The sequence below is a fragment of the Macadamia integrifolia genome, chromosome 14 (genome assembly GCF_013358625.1).
Source record: "Macadamia integrifolia cultivar HAES 741 chromosome 14, SCU_Mint_v3, whole genome shotgun sequence".
Lineage (NCBI taxonomy): Eukaryota > Viridiplantae > Streptophyta > Magnoliopsida > Proteales > Proteaceae > Macadamia > Macadamia integrifolia.
In genome coordinates, this window is record NC_056570.1 from 27051091 (window position 1) to 27077776 (window position 26686).

General features: G+C 38.4%; 1 protein-coding gene, 2 long non-coding RNA genes and 2 other non-coding genes across 5 annotated transcripts; 4 read left to right on the top strand and 1 right to left on the bottom strand.

Moving 5' to 3' along the window:
* On the bottom strand, window positions 1-1616 carry LOC122061957. Its single transcript, XM_042625550.1, has 6 exons — window positions 1385-1616; window positions 1218-1275; window positions 845-1079; window positions 448-727; window positions 211-288; window positions 1-108 (listed from the first exon to the last, which is right to left on the bottom strand). Exons 3-6 carry the CDS (start codon window positions 1075-1077, stop codon window positions 58-60), a joined length of 642 nt encoding a protein of 213 aa, XP_042481484.1. The 5' UTR covers window positions 1078-1079; window positions 1218-1275; window positions 1385-1616; the 3' UTR covers window positions 1-57.
* A 188-nt stretch (window positions 1617-1804) lies between these two features.
* On the top strand, window positions 1805-3184 carry LOC122061958. The gene is made up of 2 exons (XR_006134761.1): window positions 1805-2173; window positions 2806-3184. It is a non-coding gene; the product is annotated as an uncharacterized LOC122061958 (long non-coding RNA).
* Window positions 3185-23171: 19987 nt separating this feature from the next.
* Window positions 23172-24449, top strand: LOC122061829. Its single transcript, XR_006134725.1, has 2 exons — window positions 23172-23748; window positions 23880-24449. It is a non-coding gene; the product is annotated as an uncharacterized LOC122061829 (long non-coding RNA).
* Window positions 23428-23561, top strand: LOC122062224. Its single transcript, XR_006134852.1, has one exon. It is a non-coding gene; the product is annotated as a small nucleolar RNA U19 (small nucleolar RNA).
* Window positions 23616-23740, top strand: LOC122062235. The gene has a single exon (XR_006134859.1). It is a non-coding gene; the product is annotated as a small nucleolar RNA snoR138 (small nucleolar RNA).
* Window positions 24450-26686: the final 2237 nt, after the last annotated feature.

Here is a 26686-nt window from a genome sequence, read left to right on the forward strand (position 1 = left end):
CCCCCCCCCCCCCAAAAAAAAACCCAATAATCGAAATCGAATCGAAAGAAATGTTACTCATTCTGAATCGCTTTCCATGCTTCCCATGGCCTTCAATCCTCTCGGTCTCTGCATCAGAGGAAAACAAAGGAAAAAACAGTGTAAGCCGAGAGATTTTGGAATCCAGATACTACTTTGCTAAGCTAAGAAGAGATGCAATCAATTTAATACCTTCTTTGATGTCTTCTTCTCCCTCACTTCATATCTTTCTTGGCATAGATCAGAGAGCCATGCACCGGGACTCACTAACTGCAGAATATCCCCCATACCCAAAACCAAAGAACAATTACATCAATTATCAGAACCGAGTCTCAAGAACAAGAAAATTGGAATAAATCCACTAAAATTTTTGGGTCTTTCAGAATTTTCTGGGGAGAGGCAGAGATGGGAGTGTTGGGGGGAACTTACAAGTAAACTCTTTTGGATGAACTTAGCCCTCTTCTTGGGCCTTTGAGGAAGCTTACAGCCTTTCATCGCCATGAAATCCTCTTCTTTTTCTTTGCTTGACAATGAAATAAACAACTTGGGCCAAACAAATCCTCTATCCTGTCCTACATCCATGGATATCTTGCCATTGTCATCGAAACCCAGAGACCCCCTAGTCGTGTAGTACCTGTCCTCCTTTTCCGGAGAAGATGACTTTCTGTTCTCGCTTGCCGTAGATGGAATCGTGGTCGTTTCGGAGTTTCTGAAACCAAAAAGAATCAAAGAGAGAAAGAAAGAAAAAGATGAGTCTTCTCTCTCGTCTCTTCTCAGATTTTCAATGTTTGGAATCTCATTTTCTTGAAGCTGTTTTGAAGGTTACCGGTTAATGTGATTAGGTTGCAGGGGAGGGAGAGGGGCTTCTTTCTCCCCTCTGACGACACGCCGATCAACCCGAGAGGTAATTTTCTTTTTAATCACGCCGTTGGACTTCTCTGATGCGTCTTCTTCATCTTTTATCTTTACGCATCGCAGTCTCTTTCGGTTTCCCCACTGTAAGAGGAAATCGGTTTCCGGACCTCTACCTGCTCTCTGATTCTTTGTTTCCTTCTCCATTCCTGCCACAAGAAAATGAAGAGATTAACAAACCCATTTTGGTTTGGGCTGGTTTTGCTCTAACAACTCAATAAATGGGGAAGAAGACGGAAATAATCGAAGTAAATCTCTTAATCTGCAAAAAAGAAAATCTTTCTCACCTCAAGATCTATGGTTGTTGCAGAGAAACCAAAAGCAAAACGCCCCCTTCAAACTAACCTGCAATTCAATGGGTTCAGGAGGGTCCATTAAAAAGAAACACCAAACACCAAAGAAAAATACGAAATTTGTTCAAGAGAAGCAAGAGGTAATGCAAAAGAAAACTTACAAGAATAGAACTCCATTACAGAACAGCCAGCACAGAAGAAAGAAAAAACTTCAAGAAAGATGAGATTTTTGTCATATAAATGAGAAGATTTCTTGAAAACAAAGAAAACCCAGATCAGTTTTCTTATTAATTGATCTCTCTCTTCTCTTGGCTGTTATTCAGCTGTGCCCTTTCGTTCTCTCTTCTCTGTTTCTCTTTCAAACTTGGTGTTCACTGTTCTCTCTATTTCTCCCCCTTCAGTTTATCTCTTTTTCTCCCTTTTTTCTACAAACAAATTGGACACTTTTTTCCTCTCATTTATTTTAGTAGCGCCCATAGAATAACTGAAGAATTACTTTCACCCTTCGATTTCAAATGGACGGTTAGATGCATCTCCGTCCAATAGACCTCGTCGCTTGAACACCGGAGGCCTAAGGCCTCCCTCAAGTCCTTTATCATGTGACCCTCCTCCCCCAAGCCCTTCTCTCTCTCTCTCTCTGTGGAACGGCTGAGTTCTTTAATCCAAAAGGGTTCCTATCTACATAACACCACCTATCTCTCCTACCGTTGCCCGTTAGTGACATGGTGGGGCTTATCTGTTCGTGAGTTGTGACCGTTCGATCATTTTGACAAGTAAACCATTGATGGAATGGATAAAGATAACAGAAAGTGATGAAGTTTGTAATGTGGACCGTTCCAATCCAATGAAGATCAGGAGATTGCAGGCAGCAGTAAAGTTCAGGGGAGATTGGGGGATTACGAATACGAAGGACAAGCTTTTGTTTGAAAGCTCCTGAGTGCTACTACCCTGTAAGTATTCGAGTTCTCGTTTGGCTGAAATTTGTGCTCAGAAGAACAATTTTTCATTCGTGGATTTTAGGTTTTCTCGTAGATCTTTGAATGATTTAGATCATTAGATTTCATAGATGGGAGAATTAGATTCAGGTTGTGAATATAGTGGATATAGATGATGAACTGTGAATTCTGGTTTGCCTATGCCTGCTTGATTACTGAAGATTTTGGGAATTTTTGGAAGATAGGAATTGGGGATCGCGGATAAGCACGGTGATCTGGAGAAGGTTTTTTTTTTAATAAAAATATTTAATTTATTTTCAATTCCAATATCTGTTTCTACACTATTAAACAAGCTAACCCTAGTTTTAAGATGAACAACAACACTATATAAGCTAGGCGGCTAGTGGTTGAGAAGTTACAATATTTCTCACCAGAAAAATAAAAAATAAAAAATAATAATAATAAAAAAAAAAGAGTTATAATATTTGTTGTAACAAACTTGGTAACATACAGATTTGTGCTATATTATGGGGGAAATGATATCTGTGAGGAGTGTGGCCCCTGCCATGCCCTATGGGCCAAATGAAATGGAAAAAAAATGAGCATTTTTGTTGATGCTTCTCATGTGTTATCATTGGCCCTCGCAGGTGCAAAAGCCGCACTTTTCCACAAGAATCACTTCTCTCTACTATGGGAGTGTGTTTCTTGTTCAATTGTAGAGGCTAGGCAAGCAGGAAAGAAACAACCAATTAGAATCTCTCTATTGGTTCAATTAAAAGAGGGCAAGCATGTGGCGCAACAATTAAGTTGCACTATTGTAACATGTTGGTCATAGGTTTGAAACTTGTGAAGCAGGGGAATAAGACTGTGTACATTTGCCCCTCCCAAATTCTATAGTGGCTAGAGCCTCATTGTATCATTACAAGGGAGTTGGCTTAGGCATATTGGTGATGGCGGAAACGGCTTGGATTCTTTTGATCACATTGTACGTATGATAGCGTTGAATGGAATAATTTTTTCCAATAGTCACTTTTTTTTTTTTTTCTGGTTCGTAGTCATTTTCCTGGTTTCATTTTTGGAGGGGTTTTTTAGGAATAAGATTTTCTTCAATGGAAAGGGCGAATATCATCATTAACTCACATAAATCCCTGTGATGAAGCAGTAAGTGGCAGTGAGGGTCTAACGTTGGGGTGCATGCAGGGGCCCTCCCAGGCTTTGGATCCTCAATGTCACTCACTGTTTATCGTAGAGTATTTGAGTCCCATCATTAACTAACTCCCTTTTTATTACTTAAGGTCCGAAGATATCTTTCTCCGGTCCAACAATTTGTGTCATAGATGAAGAGATTTTCTCTTCGCCTTAAAAGAAATTGTATATGTTTGGCTTTTGCCTTTGATGGTTAAGCCATCTAAGGTGTAAAAATCCTCTGTGGGTAGGTAGTGAGTGGTGGTGAACATCCAACGACTAGGGTGTATGTTGGGCCCTCCTAGCTATCGGATCCTCATTGCCACTCACCGCTCACCACAAGGATTTGAACCCTATAGTGAATAAATGTAGCTATCAACTTGATAGGGTCTATTGAAGATGCAACATGATTTAATACCTCTTGCTCCTCCCTCCCCCGAGGCGAAATTCTCGTCATAGTTTGGCGATCTAAGAGGTGGACACATTTTGTTATCTAAGAAGTAAAGAGGCCAGCGAAGAATACGGAAGTGCGCATTATCTAAGAAGTAAAGAGGCCAACGAAGAATACGAAGTGCACGCTAGTGTACTCCGGCTTTCTTCGTATGCTTGGACGAACACTTGGCCCAGTAGGCGAACATGTCAGGCTTCGGCTCTCTGCACCTGCTGACACCTTTTGATTCTTTGAAGCACTTTGACGTGTGAACCGCGAGAACCAACAAATTCCGTGCAAGTTAGCACGCGCTTGAGTGCTAGTTGATTTACGACCACCATTGTGCGTTAGCATGCGCAGTAGTTTGTTTGCTGCATGGGAGCGCACAACCTAGTGCGCTTTGGTTTTCCTCGCATGCCCGTTTCTTTGCAGCCTCCGGTGGCGCAAAAATGGGGATACAGCTCTGCTGGTGACTGAATGTGGAGGGAAGACTAGAGTAATCCCTTCAAAAATGGCATTGTGGTGGGCACGGGAGAATATATCAATAATTTAGGGTGGTGGTGCACTAATAATGGTGGTGTGACTCTGGGTGTTAATAGGAGCTTAGGTGCTATGAGCCGCGGTTATTGTTTGCAGTTGAGTGTGGTGGTGCAGTTAGCATCGGATGGTCTAGATGACCTTAGGGCGCGATAACCATTCAATGTTCATTGCACCGTCGCATTCACTGCGGGGATGTTTTCACCCACATCATACCATCACAAACCCAAATGAGCGAGGACGGTAGAAATACCTGAAGGTTAATCAAACAACCATCTTCACCCAACAAAAAAAAACTAAACAAGCATGAGACTTGCAACATATATTTCAATTTGGCTGTGTATCTTAAAATTTCAAAACAATTGTTTTTTCTTTTAATCTCAATCATTCTACCCTTTTCGCATGGTTTCAAAAGTCAGAATTGGATCAGTCAAATCAGCCAATTCTAATCCAATCTTCCATGACCGATCTTAATTTTAACCATTCCAAAGCAATCTAGAATTTGGTACCTTAGATCTAAGGGATCGATATTAGGGTTTTGAGATAGATTGCAATGGATCTGGATCCTCTATGGTGCAACATGATGTTTGGCTCGCATCTAATGTCTAGAAATGCCTTGGGTTGAGTGTGACCACCTTGGACTCCGTGCCAAGGCGTTATGGCCGTTGGATGCGCACTGAACACCATGTTGCGCCACAGAGGAGTTGAATCCGATTGCAATCAATTTCGATCTAATCCAAGTTTAAAATCCTATCCATCAATAAGCCATAAAAAGTTTGCCCATTTGAAATCCTAGTTCTTCCTACCATCGCCTGGTAGGCCAAAAACTTAAATGTACTAACCATATTATCATTACTTTTTACACAAAAGATTGGGTTGAATAAGAAATTGTCCAGTTCATCCCACGAGGAATTGCAGTTCAAGGCGACATCAAAAAATTGTTAGGGTTCATTAACTGTTCGAGTGGCTCCAAATCTTGTGCACCACCCATACCTTCTTGATAGATTCTTCAATCCCGATCAGAATTTCCTGTGCAGCTGCTTCAATAACCTCTTCTCTCATTACATAATTGGCAAGTATAAATAAGCATTTGTTTTGTGAGAATAGGGAGATTGCCTAACCCGATATGTTAAGAGACCTATAAGAAACTGCAGTTATAATCAACGCATTTCAGGTAAGAAGGGCATTTGAAATATGGGTTCTGTGTCAATCACCTTTGAAAAATCAGATTTCTCACCATTTAATTGAGCAGTCCAAACCTTCACCTGATTTATCAACTTCTGCGCTACAGTATTCTTGTTTATCTCATTATCGAAATAATCATTTGGGCTTGAAATTGGATGATCCATGGTGGCCCTCAGGAAGTTGGGTTGGGCCTAAGCTTAAGCTTTCCTTTCAAATTTCCATACCGTGTCCATCTAAACAAAATAGGGAATAACTTTTCGAGGTTTCTCCACAGGCACAGCTATCAACGATGGAGGATGTTACTATGGTCCAGTCTCACCTTGCTGCACCTAAATGTCAAAATCACTTAGAAGTCTATAGCACGGGTGATTAGTCCATTCAAACTGGTATTCACTAATATTTCTCAAAATAAAAAGGAGAAACACAGGTGATTCTTGGTATTAACAAAGAATTTCACCACTTCATGTATAACATGGCAATTCATTTAGAACTTGCACTTTGTGAACATGTTATCTATGTTATCATTTCGTTATGTAATTTTTTTGTCCATCCAATCATACTTTTCAAGATTGAATAAGCACATTCTATTTGAAGAATAGATTAGCACCCTAGGGGTACCCATCCGTGGGTTATCCAGGGTCTCAGGTTCGATTCCTCATCTGTGCATCTGCAATTTAAGTGAAGACCGTGGCGGTGGGTTGCACACATAATGGTTGATATGAAGTATATTGTTGAAGTAGGTCATTAAATTTGACATATGGACCATTAATATATATATATATATATATAGTCTTCATTCTTATGCTCCTGTTAAATAACTAGGAAGCGTTACAAAAAAAAAAAAAAATGAGGAAGGTTTGATGTCATATGAGAAATATCTGTTTTACCTAATATTGATGAATTTTGATTCAAAACAAATTCTAGTTGAAGGAAAAACATATAAAACAATTATACAAATAGAGAAAATGGAGAAACTGGTGGCCACGTTGTCAGTATCATGTGCCCTCTCACACTCTTTCCTCACTGACATGTGGGCTCCCTGTATATGAACCATGAGGTGCCCCTCCCGTGTGTTGTTGCCAAAAATCCGTATGAGTTGATCCTGCACAAGCACAGAAGGTAGAGGCCCAGAGCTTTGTCCGAGATTAGTCCTCCGACGCCCAAGTTAGAGATCGGCCGCACAGTTCTTTATAGGAGTAATGGTGTAGGTTTTGATGCTTACCTTCTACCTTCCTCTCGGGCCCTCTTATATAGCTCTTAGGGTTTAGGGTTTCCCCTTTCATTGGAGGAGTCCTCCTCGGGTCCACCTCCTTGCCTTTTAGAGTCCTACTCGGATACGTCCTATCCCCTTCGTGGGGAATATTCTTTTCACGCGGTTGACGTGGTAGAGTCCTTGCAGCCTCTATCAGGTGGGTAACACGTGTCCAAGTGGGCGACGCGTGTTCTTACCCTACTGAGCAATCAATTTGGCCGTATCAGGAGCCCCCTTACTCCCGCCAAGAGACTCTTCCTGTGGGAGTAATCAAATTTTTCGTCATCTTTTCTCTTTTCATTTTTTTTTTTTTACATCCCTTCGGCCTTATTCCTTCGGCTTCGGCTTTAGTTCTACTTGCGACCGAGAACTTCGGTCAGTTCGGCTCGGCCTTGCCTGAGCCCCCGACCGAGGTGAGCCTGAACTCCCAATTGAGGCAAGGACCTTTGGTCAGGTCCGTTCGGCCTTGGCCTAAACTCCCAACCGAGGCAAGGACCTTCGGTCAGTTCGGCTTAGCCTTGCCTGAGCACTGTCCAAGGTAGGATCTTCGGTCAGTTTGGCTCGGCCTGATCCGAGACCCGACCAAGGTAAGGACCTTTGGTCAGTTCGGCTCGGCCTTGCCCGAGCCCCCGACGAGGTGAGGACCTTCAGTCAGGTCCAGTAGGCCTTGGTCCGAGCCCCCGACAGAGGTTTGGACCTTCGGTCAAGTCCGTTAGGCCTTGGCCTGACTCCCAACCGAGGTAAGGACCTTAGGTCAGTTCGGTTCGGCCTTGCCTGAGCCCCCGACCGAGGTGATGACCTTCGGTCAACTCCGTTCGGCCTTAGCCAAAACTCCCAACCGAGGCAAGGACTTCGGTCAGGTCCGTTCGGCCTTGGCCTGAACTCCCAACCGAGGCAAGGACCTTCGGTCAAGTCCGTTCGGCATTGGCCGGAACTCCCAACCGAGGCAAGGACCTTCGGTCAGGTCCGTTGGCCTTGGCCTGAACTCCCAACCGAGGTAAGGACCTTCGGTCAAGTCCGTTCGGCCTTGGCCTGAACTCCCAACCGAGGCAAGGACCTTCGTTCAGGTCCGTTCGGCCTTAGCCTGAACTCCCAAACGAGGCAAGGACCTTCGGTCAGATCCGTTCGGCCTTGGCCTAAACTCCCAATTGAGGCAAGGACCTTCGATGAGTTCGGCTTGGCCTTGCCTGAGCCCCCGACCGAGGTAAGGACCTTCGGTCAAGTCCGTTCGGCCTTGCCTGAACTCCCAACCGAGGCAAGGACCTTCATTCAGTTCGGCTCGGCCTTGCCTGAGCACCGTCCGAGGTAGGATCTTCGGTCAATTCGGCTCGGCCTTGTCTGAGAACCCGACCGAGGTTAGGACCTTCGGTCAGTTCAGCTCGGCCTTGCCCGAGCCCCCAACCGAGGTGAGGACCTTCGGTCAGGTCTACTCAGCCTTAGCCCGAGCCCCCGATCAAGGTTTGGACCTTCTATGAGGTCTGTTAGGCCTTGGCCTGAACTCCCAACCGAGGCAAGGACCTTCGTCTGTATTCATTCGACAGAGTTAAGGTCACCAAACAGGAGAGTTCCTCTCAATTGTCGTAAACCAACTTTCGTATTTTTCATGAATAAGATCCTCCGGAGTTTAGGATGAGGAATTACAACTTGAAAGTTCATAGAAGCAAAAATTACGAGATGTGAGTGTGCTTGCTACTCTTGTACAAGGCTTGGTTCTGCTCCATCGGCTTGAAGGGTTTCGTCCATCTGGATGTACTTATCGCACCAAGCTCTCAACTCGGCCAGGTTCCTCGGTGTATGCTTCGCCAAAGACCTTTTCAGCTCCTTATCCTTGACGCCTCCCAGTAGGGCTGTGAACTCCTCTTTCGGGTCCAGATCTCTGATTGTGACCTTGTCTTGTTGGAAGCGCTTTATGTAGTTTCACAGTGATTCTCCTTGATGTTGCTTGACGTTGGTCAAGTTCGACATAGTCTTCTGAAGGGGTTGGCTACTGGAGAATCCCTTCACGAAGAAGTAACTTAGATCGCTGAAGCTGTGGATCGACTTCGTCAGTAAACGGTTGTACCATAGCCTTGCCGCTCCTCTGAACGTCAATGGTAGGGCGCGACACATAATGTTTTCCGATACTTGATGGAACTGCATAGTGACCTTGAAGCCTTCCAGATGATCGACGGGGTCCCCAGACCCGTCGTAAGTGTCATACTTTGGCAGGCGAAAGCCGATGGGGAGCGGGTCCCTCATGACCTCATCAGCTAGAGCCGTGTCATTAGTGAGGTATGGCTCGCGAGCTCCCGTCTGATTTTCTGCCACCTTCTTCATCTCATCTTTCAGGTCCAGGATCATCTGCTTTAACCCCAAGTCTTCGTGTCTCTGTTCGTCTCCTTGGCGTGGTTCCCCATGTCGGTCTTTGGCGACACGCCACTTCCTTCCCCTGGGTGCGGGACTTTCCCTCATTGCTCGGTTTCGAGGATTATGACCGGACCTTATTGATCCTGTACTACTTAGGTCCTCGTCTCGAGCTCTCTCGGGCTGGATATGGGGGCCTCGTGGTGCTCCGTCGGTCTTCTGAGAGATAGTTTTGGAGACCTCCTTCATTGCCTCGGCCATTCGGTCATATTTGTCCTGGAGGGCTTCGAACTGATCCCTTGTCACATATTCTTGCGCTCCAGGAGGGGTGGAGGATTACTATCTCCGCGCACCAAATACCCGGCCGAACGCTGGTACCTCACGGAACCTTCCCGATCATCGTTCCCCCTTTCTCGTCCAATTTCTGTCGAGGGAGGGTACCCTCTTGAAGGTTCCTCCTCCCCCGTGTTCATGTTCGATGTTGTTCTCATCTTCTTACGATTGTAGGTTCTCCCCACCATTACTGCCGTTTCCCACGGACGGCGCCAATCTGTTGCTGCCAAAAATCCGTATGAGCTGATCCTGCACAAGCACAGAAGGCAAAGGCCCGGAGCTTTGTCCGGGATTAGTCCTCCGACGCCCAAGTTAGAGATCGGCCACACAGTTCTTTATAGGAGTAATGGTGTGGGTTTTGATGCTTACCTTCTACCTTCCTCTCGGGCCCTCTTTTATAGCTCTTAGGGTTTAGGGTTTCCCCTTTCATTGGAGGAGTCCTCCTCGGGTCCACCTCCTTTCCTTTTAGAGTCCTACTCGGATACGTCCTATCCCCTTCGTGGGGAATATTCTCTTCACGCGGTTGACGTGGTAGAGTCCTTGCAGCCTCTATCAGGTGGGTAACACGTGTCCAGGTGGGCGACGCGTGTCCTTACCCTACTGAGCAATCAATTTGGCCGTATCACCGTGCATGCTCCCACTGGCTTGGCGTGGGAGATTCAATCCCACATCGGCAGCATAGCAATCTCCTAGCCGTACAAATAATATCACTTTATACGTTTTGCTAAAGAAGATTAAACAAGAAAAATAATGAAAACAATTTGTAATCTTTCTCGTGGAGAAAAAAGAAAAATAAAGCATTCAATGTTTCACCCAACATAATTATGTTCTTTTCCTTTCTTTTTTATTGTCATTAAGTTTCTCTCTGTACATAGATCACTAGATCAGTTGGTTGGGAATTAGAACCACTTAGTTTCTCATCCATCATCATCATCTCCTGGAAGAGCTACTCTAATAATTTTGTTAAGGCTGCCATGCATTCCTACATTGTAGATCTCTGGATCAGTTACAATCAGACTTCTGATGGGCACATAAACAAGGGAATTGAACAGGCTGTTCCCCATGTCATGGAGTAGTATATGTATCCCAAAAGGCAAAAGGAGGACAGGATTTTAGGACCAATACTCATTAGAACACTGCCATGCTTTTAAGACTGGGCTGGAGAGTTTTCCTTGGACATTTATTTGGAAGCTACCCTTGAGGCCAAAAGTCACCATCTTCCTCTGGAAAGGCTTATACAACATCCTTCCTACAAGAGATAACTTGGGCAAATTCATTAAGGTTATGAACCAACTTTGGTGCCCAGTTTGCAATTCCCAGCCTGAAACCCTCTGGCATGCTTTATTCTTATTCCCTTTCTCAAAGAGAATCTGTCAGCATCCTTTTTGGGAATTAAAGTGGAGTTCTTAGAAACCTCCTCTTCAGATCTTGGTCCACAAGATCATAAAGTCACCCACACTGGAGGTGTGAGAAAATGTAGTTATTATCTGCAGGGACTTGGCCTACTCTGTATGGCAAGCAAGAAACCAACTAACTGATCAAGCAAAAGAATTACACCGCGATTTGAAGTAAAAAAATAGAGAAGAATCAGATTTTAGAATGTGTTTTAGACCCATGATCTATTCTGAGAATAATGCATATCAAACACAGCCTCAACCTGTAGTGCAACAAACTTCAAATCACCCTTAAATGACAGAGAAAATATCGGTATTAATCCACCCCCAACTCCCCCCACCATATCAAATTCATTCATTGGTAAAGAAATCTCCATTGCTGGCCTTGTTTGGGAGAATGGCTTAATTAACTCATTAATCTTAAAGAGCCAAGATGATAGTTTTGTGGGCTGTTGGAGTGTTAACTCGAAATCTTAAAAAGTATTGAGTGGAGAGAACTCCTCAAGTATATGAAGGCACCGAAGACCTAATCTAACTGATATGGAAGACTATAAAATTCTCAACATCTCAACACAGGCAGCTAATGCTTTTGCTACCATTGATGTAAAAATCCCAATTTGGGTGCTGTGAATCTCCCTTGATCATTGCATATGATCATACCAATTGTCGAAGGTCCTCTGTATGATTGAACTGAGACGTGTGTTGATCCATCAAAATTTTAACTCTATAAACTCTTGTGGTAGGGGACCGCCAACTAATTAAAATTACAGACAAGATGGATGCCACAATCTTTGTTTTGACTTCCTTAGATATTTGAAGAACTGCTTTATTGAATATCAATTTAAGAGGGGTGAAGGTCTTATTGTAGATTATGAAGTGCCCTTCAAAGTGTTTAGAATTTTGCCAAATGCTTACTAAAGTGGACAAAGAAAAGTGATGATTAGAAGAAGCTTAATGTCTGGTCCAAAGGCGTTGTATGTTAACAGATGACTTCAGTTCGAATCTCCTCGCAACCGATCTGTTAAACATGTTAGGTGTGGCTGCTTGTAATCAGGGTTTACCCTAGGTTTGAACCGTAAAATCAAGCAGGTTCAGGAATTTCTCGTTAGCAAAAAAAACCTTACCATGAGTTGATACAAGAAAGATAATCTATGGTCTTAGATAATCCTCTAGAGTGAAAGAGCAATGGGGGTGGACAAGCATTCCGGAAGTAAATTCCATGTGAAGATTTCATGCTTAGGAAGTATATATATGAGAAGATGCCAGAAATAGAGGAAGTTTGATTCATTAAGGCTCATCATGGGTTTTTGGCTTCGGGATCTTCTCCAATGACTCTCTAACTCGATACATGCACATCTGGAGCTACATGCAGATCACTTGGGGTTATGTGTCTCTAGGTGTTGTGTTGCGAGCATATATATTTAGTTGGAGGAAGATTCGAGAAGAAATCGTTCCATATGGTTCACCATATAGATTTTTTTTTTTTTAATGATTATTGCTGAGTTTACTTCCTAGCTATTCAACCTTTTCAAATCTCTATAACGACAAAAGGATATCAAATTGGCCTCAAATATTGACCACAAATATATGATGATATGAATCATGTCTATCAAATGTGAGACTTGATTGAAATTCCATGGTAGTTATAAAAGGTGTATGTGATGGACTGTGAAGGATTCAAGGACCTTGTAAACAACAGTTTCTATGGTAAATCTAAATATTAAGAAAGAAATAAAGATGAAAACTAAATAGACAGAAAAAATTGCAGCAAATGATTCAAAGGAATTATATCACTGTTGAAATATTATGTAAAATTGAGTTATCTGATTAAAAATAAAATTGAAAGATACACAGTATTTTAATTTTATTTTAAACAAATTCAAAATTAAATAATCAAGAGGAAAAAAAAATTAGGCTTCTTAGACACAGACCTAAAGGCATATTTAATTATAAATTTTTTTTATAAAGTGCTAATATTTACCGCATGGAAGCATATATAAATTGATATTTAAGTTTTGTGAACATGTTTTCAACATCACCATTTGTTCATTTAGTGACTTTCATTCACCAAATACTTTTTCCAATGATAGCACAAAATTTTAAGAAATTTTTACTTGGTGCTTTGGTATCTTCTGATTAATTTAAGAATAGAAAGCAAAAGGCTAAAAATTTCAATACATGATTGGCCATAAATTTGAGATGCCATCACTAACTTAACATATGGTTGATTTGAAAAGTGTATTCTTGCATCAAATGGTCGAACTAAACTTAGCAACTCATCCACCATGTTTTTCAAAGTGGTGGCTCATGGGGGAGTTAAGGACCATGTAAATAACATATTTTTGTTCCAATGCTAGATCTAATTATTTAGAAAATAGAAATAGAAACGAAATAAATAGTAATAATTAGAGAGAATGGCTCAAAGGAAAGTACATTATAATTGATAATTTTTTATTTTTTTTCAAATTTTATGTTTCTAACTAAAATAAAATTGAAAGAGTTTTGAACTACTTGACCAATATGTAAATTGTCTCAAACACAAAAGCAGGTTTCTTATGTGACTAACATTCTATATATTTTTCTTTTCTTGGTAGAGTTGAGCATCGCAATTAAGAGCCATATTGGTGTTGTGTCAACTTCAAGTAGTGTTGGACTTTTCTCAACTCTTAACATGATTCATATTTTAGCCATGACAAAATATCCTCACCCTAGGAACATAATTATTTAGAAGTCATGTCCCTACCAACATATGATGTTAAGGTATGTTACTTTTTCTACCAAAAAAAATATATATATTATTATTATTATTACTTTTGAGTCAATGTATTATATCGGGTAGGTCTATCAAATGGTTGGTTTTCAGTCATGTTGAACCAATCTCTAGGTTAAGATGGGCTAAACAAAAGCGGAGATAAGAAAGGACTCAACTTTGTAAGAAAATGGTGAAAAGAACAAAAATATTTGGACAATTAATCTTGATCATCTTGCAATACAAAGTGTATCATACAATTGAATTAGGATCCTTAATTGGACACCTGACCAATAGATTATGTCGTCTTGATCCAATTTATCCAGTTATCGTAAGCTTGTGTCTAATTTCTCAAAGTTTATACACATAAATTATAATTTTTAGTATTTTTAAAATGATTTTTCTCAATAATAGTGTTATATAATATCATTTTTTTTGGGGGGGGGGTGAAAATGTTATATAATATCATAGAGTGATGAGTAAGATTTTTTTTTTTTCTAACAAAAAAAACCATACAAACAAGCAAACAAAAACAAAAGAGAACTCATTAATAAAACTGAAATATTATAAATACCAATCCAGTTCTAACTTCTAAGTGGTGGTTTTAATGCTGCTTTTGTCTCAACTCATCAAGAAATGTTGTTTCTACCTTCATTGGGATGATTCCTTTCATACTTATCATAGTGGGTATATATATATACTCAATTTGAATTATTTAACTTCTCACCAATAAGTCTGTTTGGAAGAACTTCTGAATTTTCAATAAAAGTAATGACATAGTAGTTTGGTTCTTATTTGTTTAAGAAAAGCACATGTTAGAGTCCACTGATCAAACATTAGGGTTTTTTAAGTATCCGAGTTTCAACCCTATGGCTCAACTCCAGATGGATCACCTCATCTTAAGCCCAAATAGTTATTCCCTTCACACTAAAAAAAGTATGCAATTGGTAATGACTAATGTCTTAGCACACACCTACCCCTTAAAAAAATAATTAAAAAAATAAGGTCTAATTAATATATTTATTTTGGTGGCTATATGTCACTTACTCATTGGTTAAGTTTCATGTCAATGGGAGGTTACCAAATAGATAAACAATGATTACACTCCTCCCCGATAAACAAGACAAACTGAAAAAACAAAGGAGTGAAAAATCAAGCTAGAACTTAATTAAAAAATAATAATAATAATAATAAGCAATGTATGAATATACTTGCTTAAAGAATATATGCTTGAATGTAAGCATGAAATAATCCATACTATTCTTGTGACCAAAAAAAAAAAATCATACTATTCTCTAAATATTCAGTAATTAAAATTAACACATTACTCATTCACATGAGAGAACCTGTGGTATGTTTCTTCATTTTTAGGGATATAAGAAATTAGTCTACACCGGTTGTTCTTGCCTGAATTGATTAGTTGAAGCTTGAGACTTGCTCAATTAATTACTATATGTGCCAAGATCATGCACTGAATGATCAATAATTGAGCATTTTCGATGTAAGGTATTGGTTTGATGATCACTCAACCGGACCAACCGAATATTGTTATTGATCAATCATAGACCGTTTATAGCTTGATTAATCTCATTTAGCTCAATCATAGCCTATTTATGTTTGTTTAAGGATCATTTATAGTAAGACCAATTATAAAGAAATTAATCCATTAACCCGATTATAGACCAATTAATTTCATTATGGATTAGTAATCGATCACTCGAATAGAAATGTGTCATTGCCCTAGTTTAAAAGGCTTATTATCTAAACAGGGAAAAAATATATAGATTTTTAAATTAGTAAGAACTGATTAAGTTCATACAAAACTATCTGTTTTTTATTCTTTTATGTAATTAATAAGACAGACTTCACCATGTGGAACAATCATTTCCTTTCAGAAACTCTTCTGTTACATAAAAATAGGGAATGGGATCCACTATAAGTCTATAACAATTAAGTTGACCCCTAACCAATTTTCAGTTAAATGATGGATCTCACTCATAATGTTTGAAATAAGTCTTGTTGGCATAGTGGATTTTTCGAAACACTCCATAATGTGTAAATGTGTTTTGGTGATTAATTATGGCCACTAGGTGACAAATGGACAACCTTATGGTCATAATATGGCTTTAAAAATACGAATATTTTTGCTGGGCATGTAAAGGCTTATGTATTCGCAGAGCTCAAGAAGAATTGTCAATAATGTAATAAGTATTATTAAAAATAAAAAATACAGCAAGCATTAAGCCTATTTTTAATTGAACTTATCAAACAAATGTCGTTTAAAAAGAGAAATTGACGATCATAACATGCAAGCTTTATCAAACCACATCAATTCACGAATTAACAAAAGAAGTCAATAAATTTTGGGCCACACAGAACCTCTTGTCACTAGAGAGAAACCACACCTTGAATTCCCAAAAAACAAAAGAACACATCGGGCTGGTCTAGGGTTATGAAAATCCAAATCATGGATTGAATTAGTCAGTATTTAAGGACCATTTATAGTCTGTTTATGGTATGTTTAAAAATCAATTATAAAGCAATTAGTCAATTAGCTTGATTATGGACAAATTAACTACATTATGGACCAGTAATCGATCACTTGAAAAAAAATATGTCAATACCCTAGTCTACAAGGCCTGATTACCTAAATGGAGAAAAAAATGTGAGGAATCTTAAATTAGTAAGGACTGATTAAGTCCATACAAAACTAACCAGATCAGACCAATTGACACCCCTATTCATTTGCATGATCATGAAAAGCTTTATATCTCATTAAATATTCTTAATAAGACAGTCTTCATCATATGGAACAATAATTTCCCTTTAGAAACTCTTTAGGACATAGAAATAGGGAACAGTATCCACTTTAAGTCTTCAATATACGAGTTGACTCAGCCAATTTTGAGTTGAATGATGGATCTCATTTTATAACTCATAACGATTGAATTAGGTCTTGTTCGCATGGTGGATTTTCCTATTACTCCATAATGTGTAAATGTGTTTTGGTGATTAATTATGACCACTAGGTGACAATCTGGCAACCTTATGGTCATAATATGGCTTTGAAAATACAAATGTATTTGTTGTGCATGTAAAAGTTTATATAACCTTTCACCAGGAAAAGAAAAAAAACAGGAAAGGAGGGAGGAGGGAGGAGGGAGGAGGGGTTTGTATTTTCACAAACTTGATAAAAATAAATAAATAAATAAATAAATAAAATTGACCAAATTGGAATTTACAGAATTAGAGTCACTAGAATCAATTCCGACCCGAATGAACCGATTCCATCGATCTGATTTCAATTTCTGAAACAATGGGCTGGAATTTTTGAAACAATTAATTAATTCAATTAAAAAAAAAAAAAAAAAAAAAAGAGAAAAAGAAAATAGGAACATGGGTGGTTAAGCATGACAGCAAAAGGTGGGGACCCACTAATATACAGTGACAGCTGTATGGCACCAGAAGGTTAGACACCCTGTCAACAACGGGCAGTTTCTCTCTCCTTTTCTCTGACTTTTAGGGTAAAGCGGAGAGCATGTCGTCAAACGGTCATTTCGGGTAGCCTGCCCGAAATATCATCTTTCCTTCTCCCCATATAAACCCCTCTGCCCCTACATGTTCTCCCACACACCTTCAGCTTTCCATCTCTCTCTAGCTCTCTGCAATTCCTCTCTTCATCTCGTCAAGAGGAATCGTAGAGAGTCTCTCTCCCTTTATCTCTCTAGTTCTCACTTTCTCACACCAAGAAATGGAGGCATTGAAGTTGAGACTGTTCGCCGCTGTGATCCTCATGATTTTGGCCGTCTCGGCGGTCCAGAATGTAGCAGCAGCTGAAGCTCCGGCACCGGCTCCCGCTTCCGACGCGGCCATCTTTGTTCCCACAGTATTCGCTTCCCTAACGGCTCTCGCCTTCGGATTGGTCTTCTAATCTCTCTTTCTCAGAGGAATAGAGGATGGATCTCGTGACGTAGATAGAAGACTTTTGCCTCTCTCTCTCTCTCGCTTCAGATCTCGGTTTTTTTCTCATTCGCTTCTCAGATCTAGGCCGAGACTGAGAATGGGGTTGAGACTGAGTCTTTTGACCATTTCCTTCATCATTTGTTTGGTTTTCATTGTTAATTATTATGTATTTGATTGTTATATAATGTATTACAAATTGTTAGGGGATTTGTTTGGGTGTGATCCGATTTGTAATTTGAGCTTTTCTTGATATGTATGTAAATCTAAATCTCTTATTTTTTTGGTTATTCGGATGAGGAACGGAAAAGAAGGTGATTTAGGGCAATAAAGCGATGAAGAAACTGGGAGGAGAGGAAGAGGGGTGTGATTAACAGATTTTTTTCTTTTCTGTTTGGAATTTGGATTGATGTGATTTGTACCTTTCTTGATCTGTATCATCATCATCGCTGTTTTAGCAACAATAAAATTCATTTTGCTTCTCTCTAAAAATCTAAATTTTTTGTTATTTCTATGATTTTGATTTGATTTGGTCCTGATTGATTCCTGAAGATGTGTGGTAATGGTAAGCAAAGAGGCTGGCCTCAGAACCATGGCATCATCATTCTGACGCATTATTCATTTTCCATCTTTCAAAATTTCAATTTCAAGGGCTCGACCAATTTGAGTTTTATAACATGGCATGATCATGAATTTAAACTGTATTTTGTATCTTTGAGGTGGTGAAAATGAAATTTCCATACTTCTGCCGTAAATGAAATGATGCCACGTGTATTTTGATGTCTTATCTCGATTGGATTTTTTTGGGGGGAAGGGCTGGGTTTAAGAGTCGTTTGCAAACTAGTGGTCATGGGTTCTGAGTTTGAAAATAATCTTTGTATACTTCTTCCTTTCAAACCTGAGAGAAGGGGAAGCCTTGTGTGCATTTTGGTTGGTCTTTGTATGAATTTCAATGCATTTATTATATTCATCATTAGAGGAATTGGGTTTAAGCATCCGTGGGACAGGATGGACATAAAATGATAAGGATTTCCTAGTGTCAAATTCTCTACGATGAGGTGCAATGGGTTTTCAACAGGGGTGCATGATTGAGTCCTCCTAACTATTGGATGTTCATTATATCTCACCGTTCTCAATAGGCAATTTGAATTTTTTTTTCCAAAGACCATGGTGAATGAAAATGTTTTAAATGCACACAAAGTAGGAAGAGATTCATGATAAGTTTTAGGAAAAGATACTAAAACCTATAGGATTTACAAACCCTAGGTTTTGGACTCCAATGGCCTGATATTTGAGACTTTCCATTCAAGTTTGAGGGCAAAATAGTCAAAACAAATCCGATACAACGGCTCGATATCTCAACCGTGGCCAATACCATGATTTAAATCCATGGTTCCCAAAGGATGACAATAATTAAGCCAACAATATATCAAATAAATCAGTAATGGACAGCTGGTTCAATTGGCCATATTCCGTAATGGGGGGTTTTTAATTTCCTAAAGATGGAAAGAACGTGTCAGCTACTCAATCTCACCAATTGGGGTGCCCGTTGGTATGTCAGGACAGGCCCAGTTCTCAGACAACCAGAAAGGGGCCGCAACGTCCACCGACCACTTAAATTTTGATTTCCCTTCACGCATGGTTGACCCTGAAAGCGTTTACTGTGATCTACATGTCTTCTGGTAAGTTCTATGTAAAATAAGGGAGAGGATGGTTGTAAATCAGTAGCATACACCAATCACAGGATTAGATAATGGATATAAAAACTTATATAAAAAAATAAAGGAAGAGTTTTGAGGGTATTGACAAAAATAATTGGATTGAGTTTTCTTTCATTCACGGTGAAAATATTTGATACATTCGTTGTAGTTTGATGGGCCTAAGTGCAAAGGTAAGAAGGTTGCTTCATTACATTTTAGTGGTTGTGGATTTGAATTAGAAAATAGCCTCCCCACAAAATGGGTGTAATGCTACATATGTTATGACCCTCCTTAAATCTTGTTGTGGTGGGAGTCTTATGCATGAGATACACTCTTATTATATATTATCATTGGATGGGACATTAAGGGCGGGAACTTCATACAATAGGATGACAACAGAGTAGGGGCATGGGGACAACATTTATCACACTAATATTCTCTCACCATATGTGAAGAAAAACTGTCAGAAAAATATTAGTCCACTAATCACTTTTCTTCCCCTTGGTTAGACGAAGGAAAGTTAAACATAGAGAAATTTTAAAACCAATACAAATATCCACGATATAGCATATTAGTTGGACATCCTTCTTCTTCTTCTTCAGAAAAAATGAAGAAATATTCCAACAATCAAATGGAAAAATGAGTTGCAAATGCATTGAACTAATGCCAATACAGACTATCCACATCACCCTTCCAAGTGGCAAAAATGCATAGTTAACTGAATCATTCATACATTCCATGATAGATTATGCAATTCAATAAACTTTTGCATGAAGTTAATCTAATCTACCAAAAAATTTCAAAATTTATTTATTATGTGTACAATATATTCACTAAATTTACTAAAAGTTGAACTAAATATTGGATTTTTTTTTTTTTTTTGGGGCAAAAATTGAATATGTATTCCTTGATGTTGATTTATATGACTAAGAGATGTTTCACATGATGCCATGTCTTGCTAGGGGGGGCCATTCTTGTTTCCTTCCATACTACGTTCTTTTCCATTGTTATTATACTTGTCTTTTTCTTGACTGTGGGGTAACCACTTTTTAATGAGCTAATAAATTGTGCCACTACTAGCTGTTAAAACTAGGGTTATGTCATGCGTAACAACATCAGGAACAAGTAGACTATAACCATGATCCTAGTTCTAGCACATGGTAGCTCAGAGGAGGTTGAAAATCTATTGACATATAAATTCTGAATTCCCTTATTTACATGTTAAGTTTTAGTGTAATCATAGCTAATCATATTGTAAAATGAAATTTAAGATTATAAGTTCATTCATAAGATTACAAATTAGTGGAAGGATATACATAAGAAGGTTCACATTAAATGGAAAGAATAAAATTATTGAAGTTGATGTTGAAATTGATATCTGACCAAAGATTTTAGACTTGTAATCGGGGTAGAATTTTTTCCCTATCGATTCCAAATTGGATTAGATCAGAATCAATCAAAATCAATACTAAAAAATCTTAGAATTGGTTTCTCATATCTGAAAACACAGCGATTTTATCCCAAATTGTAGATTCGATCACTTCAAAACATCCAGAATTATGATCGATCACATCTAATTCTAATTCAATTCTAACTTCTGGAAAAAAAAAAAAAAAAAGTGACCAAGCTAAAAAACTTTCAAAGCATTTAATAATTAGGCTTACCAAAATATTATTTCTAGTGAAAATAATAGTTACAATGTATCTATAACAATTTCCAAATTAATTACTTAAATTAAACTGAAAAAAGATTTTCCAATTCTTTGAAGGAACAACCCCACTCCCTTAATGAAGTAAAGTACACGACATCAAAAGCAGGAAATGGCCCAGTTGAATATAACCTAAGTTGGGTTCTGGTGCATGTGGGTCAACTTTTGCTTTAGCATGAAGTGAACCACGAGTTCTCGTATGATCTCCCTCTCAAGAATTTTTTTTTCTTTGGGCAAAACCTATGGTATGTAATCATAAATGGACACGTGTCTTGTTAAACATAGCATTTAAACCTAGCATTGAATATTCTCAAAGATTTTAAGGATAGGCACTAAGTTGACAAAATAAAGATTTGAATTAGGACTTATGACTTGGATCACACTTATAACCCAATATCGAAGCCCGGAAGAAGGTGGTTAAACAACTATGCTACTATTCACACCACAACCTAAAATCAACTACTTGAAATCACTTGAGGGGACGGGTCATTAATCAGTAACTCACTCTCAGGAGGTGATAGTAAATCAACCGCCTCTACACTTTACTTAACCAAGCAACTACAAATACAAGCAACAAACTAAGCCTAAGTATTAGTAAATTGATTTACAAATCACTTTTTGGAGCCGGCACTGAGGGGAGGAGGTCGTGGAATTGAACCTTGTCGTGCGTATTGTGTGAGTGTGTGTGTGTGTGTTTTCTTATTTATTCTGTACTCACTCATGGATTACTCAAATGGTTAGGACGAACTGAAGATTATATGAATTAGGCACACGGTCTTAGGTTAGATTCTTCATTTGAAGTTTAGTCAGGGTGCGCGTAAGCTAATTCAGACAACTTGATTAAAAAAAAAGACGAGATGCTAAAGCGCCAAACAAGCAAGTCTATCACCCCTGTTTGAGTAATGAGTTGCTCGTACAACACGTTTGCATTAACGCACAACAATCAAACTACTATGTGCGCTACGCGCTCAAATGACTGCTCAAATTACCGTGCAACAACTTTCTTGGTAGATGCTCATTTTGTTACTTGATTGGTCCAGCCGTATTCCAAACCTACTATCGATTTGGCCATGCACTAATCAGAAGATACGTTTTTTGTATGCTCTTTTTTTTTTTTTTTCCTAAAGCAGACTAAGCAAGAAAATAGATGCACATTAGCGCCCATGCAATCAAGCACCAAGCGGATCTTGATACATACTAATTGATATGAGCTGGATCCTTGAAATCTTGATTTACATACTCCTGTGGGGATTGAAAACAAGTTGTTGACAGTCAAAGGAGGATTTAGCCCACGAAAAAAAAAAAACATGCCGGGTTGAAGCTAGGTCTGATCATAAATGGTTGTTTCTATGCAATGGTCGTACCCATCAATCGCTTTACCAGACCGACCGATTGGGAACTTGACCAACTAAGTCTAACCTATTTGAAATTTTTATTCTAAGTTAAGGATGTAAATTTGAAATTGAAATCATTTATTGGAATCGAATCAAACCATGTAGTAAATGATTTGATTATGATTTCAAGTTTAAGATCGATTAGTTAAATGGGTTGAGTCGATTTTAATCGTTTAATCTATTGGTTTCAAACTGAATTGACACCTTGAAAACTGAACCATTAAAATTGATCTAATTAACCTGTATAATGATTAAATATTTAGTTATTTTAACAAAACATAATGGTTTAATTTAAGGAAGAATTAAAGACCATAAAGGTTGTCCAACAGTCTATTCAATAATTTACTTCTATTAGGTAGTTATGTAGTTAAATCATCGCTTGTTCAATGCCTCATTTTATTTGATACAATATTGAAACGTTTATCAACAAAAGTAAATTTTAGTAAGTATGCGAATAAACTAACAAGCCAATTACTAACAATTTTAAAAACTGTATGGAATAAATCGCGATTAAAACTGTTTAAAACAGTAAAACTAACATCATTTAAAAATCGTGGAACCAAAACTATTTACTAAATGGTTACGGTTTCAAAAAGTGCAACCATTTAGCAAATGGTACAATTTTGATTTCAACCAAATAAATATGAATCGAACTGAACCGCACCATGTACGACTAAACCGAACCGATTAACACCCTTACCTTAAATAATGTGTGGATTGATTAGGTCAGACCAAAGCCGACCGCCCCAACCAATTGACAACCCTAGCTGGTGACAGCCCTACAGGCGTGTATGGAGGATACTTTTGTAATTTGAACACAATCCGAGTTCTGAACCCTAAACCTATATGCTATAAGTTCACCACTAAACCCTAAAGCTCATATCCTCCCTCTCTCTCTCTCTCTCTCTCTCTCTCTCTCTCCAAAGTTACAGTGAAGTTTCGAGTAGCGAGTTAGGAGGTTTGCTTCATATCTCACTTTCTGCTTCTATTCTTCTTCTGTTAGAGTAGATCTGGTCTTTACTTTTTTCTTTTTTTCTTATTTTTGCCTGCAAATGGTTGTGTTGCCTCTTTGAGTAGCCATATGAGCACATCTTATGTCATCTGGCTTAGTTACGAGGCAGAGATTGAGAGATTGATTTGATCATTTCAATTTGATCTTCTGAGAGGCCTTTTTTGAGGGGACTGTTTTGAATGATTTTCCATCAACTTTCCTCCAAGGTTCCATAGACACATTTCAGTATAATCATAATCATTTTCTTCTTCTGTGCTAGATTGTAAGTCTAGATAATTGCCCTCGAATAACCGGAGATGAAAACTGCTTAGCAACCTTCGGTTCAGACAGGGGCGAACAGTAAGGGAGAGGTATATGCGTGGTTTATTAAACCTGCTCTATACAGCTCCTTCCCGAATCAATTTAATGGTAAGGAACGATTCCTTCAATGTTCCTTTCTTAATTAGGTTCGGATATTCTCTATTTCTAAGTTGTTTAGTTTCAAAGTTTCATTTTCCCCCTTTTCCTCCTTTTACGAACTTTAGGGTTTACTGCTTCAGGAAATTTAATGTTGAAATTTGGGGAATCTTACTTACCTTCAGGTTTTTTGGATTTGAGAGCTCATACTCAATTTTTTTTTGGTGATAATTTGATTTACTAACCTTATTGTTGTTTTTCTGCTATGAAAATTCATATGTGATGTAGGGATAGTTCAACTTGTTTGGGTAAAGAAATTTTTTGTTGAACAATATAAAATATCTATTGGTATTATATAATTGAACTCTCCTTTAGTTCCCTCTCTCCTCCATCCTCATTTGATTATGTATACGATTCATGATTCAGTATCTCGCCTTGTCGCCGTGTACATTTTACATCTTTCCCTAAACAAGTGGTTTACATCATTAAATAAGGAGAGAGGAGAAAGGTTATTTGAGTAGTTGGATATAAGTCTTAATAAAATAACAAACATTAGAGACGGTTATATGATTGACTATGTGCATTTTTCCTTCATAGCTTATTCTCTTGTATAATGATCGTGGGTCTCCTTATATACGGTTTAACATCCCTTGAAACCTCTCTTATCTGTAGTGTATATGATTGCAATATAAGTGGTTGTGGTTGATTGTTCATCTCTCTCTCTCTCTCTCTCTCTCTCTCTCTCTCTCTCTCTCTAAATATTAATAAATTTTAAAATTACAATTATATTTTATCATAAAAACATATGGGTTGGGATTACCATATGGTTGTCACTATTAGGGGTGTCAACTGGTCGGGTCGGGTTAGTTTTGGTTTTGCTTAATCGGGTTTGACCACTTGAAAGCCTTGCACGCACTGTGAACGATCATTTAAGTAAATGGTCAGTTTTGATTGACATGGTACAATTTATAATCGAGTCGGTCGGTATTGGGTTTTAATAGGGTTTCTGTAAATGGATCTTAATCGGGTTCTCGGGTTATGGACCTAAATGAGTTCTAAATGGATTTTACCTTAAAATTCTATTCGTGGGTTGATATTATGATTATATTTTTTTAAAGGAAAAGAATGAAGTTTAATTAAATCAAATCTAACTACAAAGCAAAAGGTAAGAAAGCTTAATTAGTTTCTTGTAGTGATACAATAGGAATTTTATGTAGTATTAAAAAGGGTCAGGCTGGGTGGGGTTATAACGAGTTGGTTCAAGTTGGGCATATAAATGTGTTGGTTTGGTTGGGCGCCTGACGGGCTAACTACCTATATTGTGAAACGACACGTTTATTAATCAGTCCAGTCTAGATCGGATCATAAACGTGTCAGGCTTAGTTGGGTCTACTGGGTTTAGAATCGATATCCCTAATCACTATTAAGTTAGTATAAGACCAATCAGCCTAGGTGTACATGCATCCAACTAGGCTAGTGTGGCATATGTGCATTTTTGCGTTTTTGCCTTTTTGCCAGCCTTGTGTCTCGGGGTATGGGCATAAGGTCAGGTAGCATTGGAAAAAAAAGATTCTCTTATAAATATTGGTTGTTCAATTAGCCGTCCAATGATTAGGTGTTGGTCTGCTGGTGGATGGTCAATTGGTTACTAATTGGGCGGTGCATTTGTAACCTTTATGTGTGGATTTTGATTTAAATTGTAAGTGTTTTTTTTTTTAATATAATTTATTTTAGAAAGATGTGATTTATACAAATTTTTATTTTTAAAAAATTAAATATTTCAAAGCTTGTTTATTTTTATATTGTCATTTTTAATCGTATTTTTAGTATGGAAGAAGATAACATGGTCCAAATATATTGGAATCATATAAGTTGGAGGGAGAGAAATTGTTTTTATGGTTACGAACTGTTTACATGTTTTAACCTCTTTCAATTAGAAGAGAGGAGATAGGGTGTGGAAGGATTTATGTAAATGTCGTCATATATAGGTGACATTTATCCTCTTTTATTATTTAAAAATATCAATATTTTGTACATGATAAAATTATCCAAACATATAGATTTATTTCATCACATATCTGATAATGTCATAATAAAACAAAGGGCAAGATGGTTGTTTGCTTGTGTGGTCAATGTAAGATTTGGATCCCTTTCAATGGTTGTTGTTTTAATGACATTCTAACTAGATACATGCACATTAGATAGAAGTTAATCATTAGATAGGAGTTAAATCTATGCATCAAATGTGGTGTCGTTATGAGGGGGGGGGTGCGTTCTAAGGCCACGGTATTGTCAAAAAAAGCTCTGCCCTGATGTGTTTGTTTGCTCTAGTCCATGATGTGCCTGTGCACAAGCATCAATAATTTCTCCTGTCAACACATAATTAGTTGCTAGTAAGACACTGTTCCTATATAAAATAATGCACAGCGCCACCCAGATTTCATTTCCAACTTATGAAAAAAATGGGTAATCCAATTTGGGGAAGATGGGCAACAGGAAATTAGTGAAAGAGGACATCACCTTTTGAGTATCCTGCCTTCCCACAGTGCACATCCACTGTTGTGCCGGCAGAAGTATATTATAGGGGTTTGGCGTTGGTTTTTTTTTTAAATGATCTCATTCCTATGCTTCCAGATGAAATAGCACATAGAATTAATTAAACAATAAATGTGTGTGTAGTATCATCTGGAATAGAGTTGGTAGTAAAAATGTACATCATAAAATTATTTAAGAAAGAAGCAGATATATTCTCACAACCCCGAAGGGCTTGTGGTTCAAATTCTTTTAGTAAAATCACAAAAGAGGAAAGTATGCCAAGTGAACTCATGTTGTCTGTGGCAAAAGGGTATAACTTTTATGGGTATCCCTCCATGTATAAGTCTTCAGAAGAAAATCTTAAATTTGGGATGTAAATGTAGTTTTTTAAGAAATTGTCACTAGTGTGAGCATG

What these genes read in the sequence shown, in the direction of transcription:
- LOC122061957 (XM_042625550.1), bottom strand. Translation starts at nt 1,077, where the DNA reads ATGGAGAAGGAAACAAAGAATCAGAGAGCAGGTAGAGGTCCGGAAACC. An exon ending in TCATCCAAAAGAGTTTACTT is followed by an intron (nt 289 to 447) that starts GTAAGTTCCCCC and finishes GATATTCTGCAG; the next exon opens with TTAGTGAGTCCCGGTGCATG. An exon ending in AGAAGAAGACATCAAAGAAG is followed by an intron (nt 109 to 210) that starts GTATTAAATTGA and finishes CCTCTGATGCAG; the next exon opens with AGACCGAGAGGATTGAAGGC.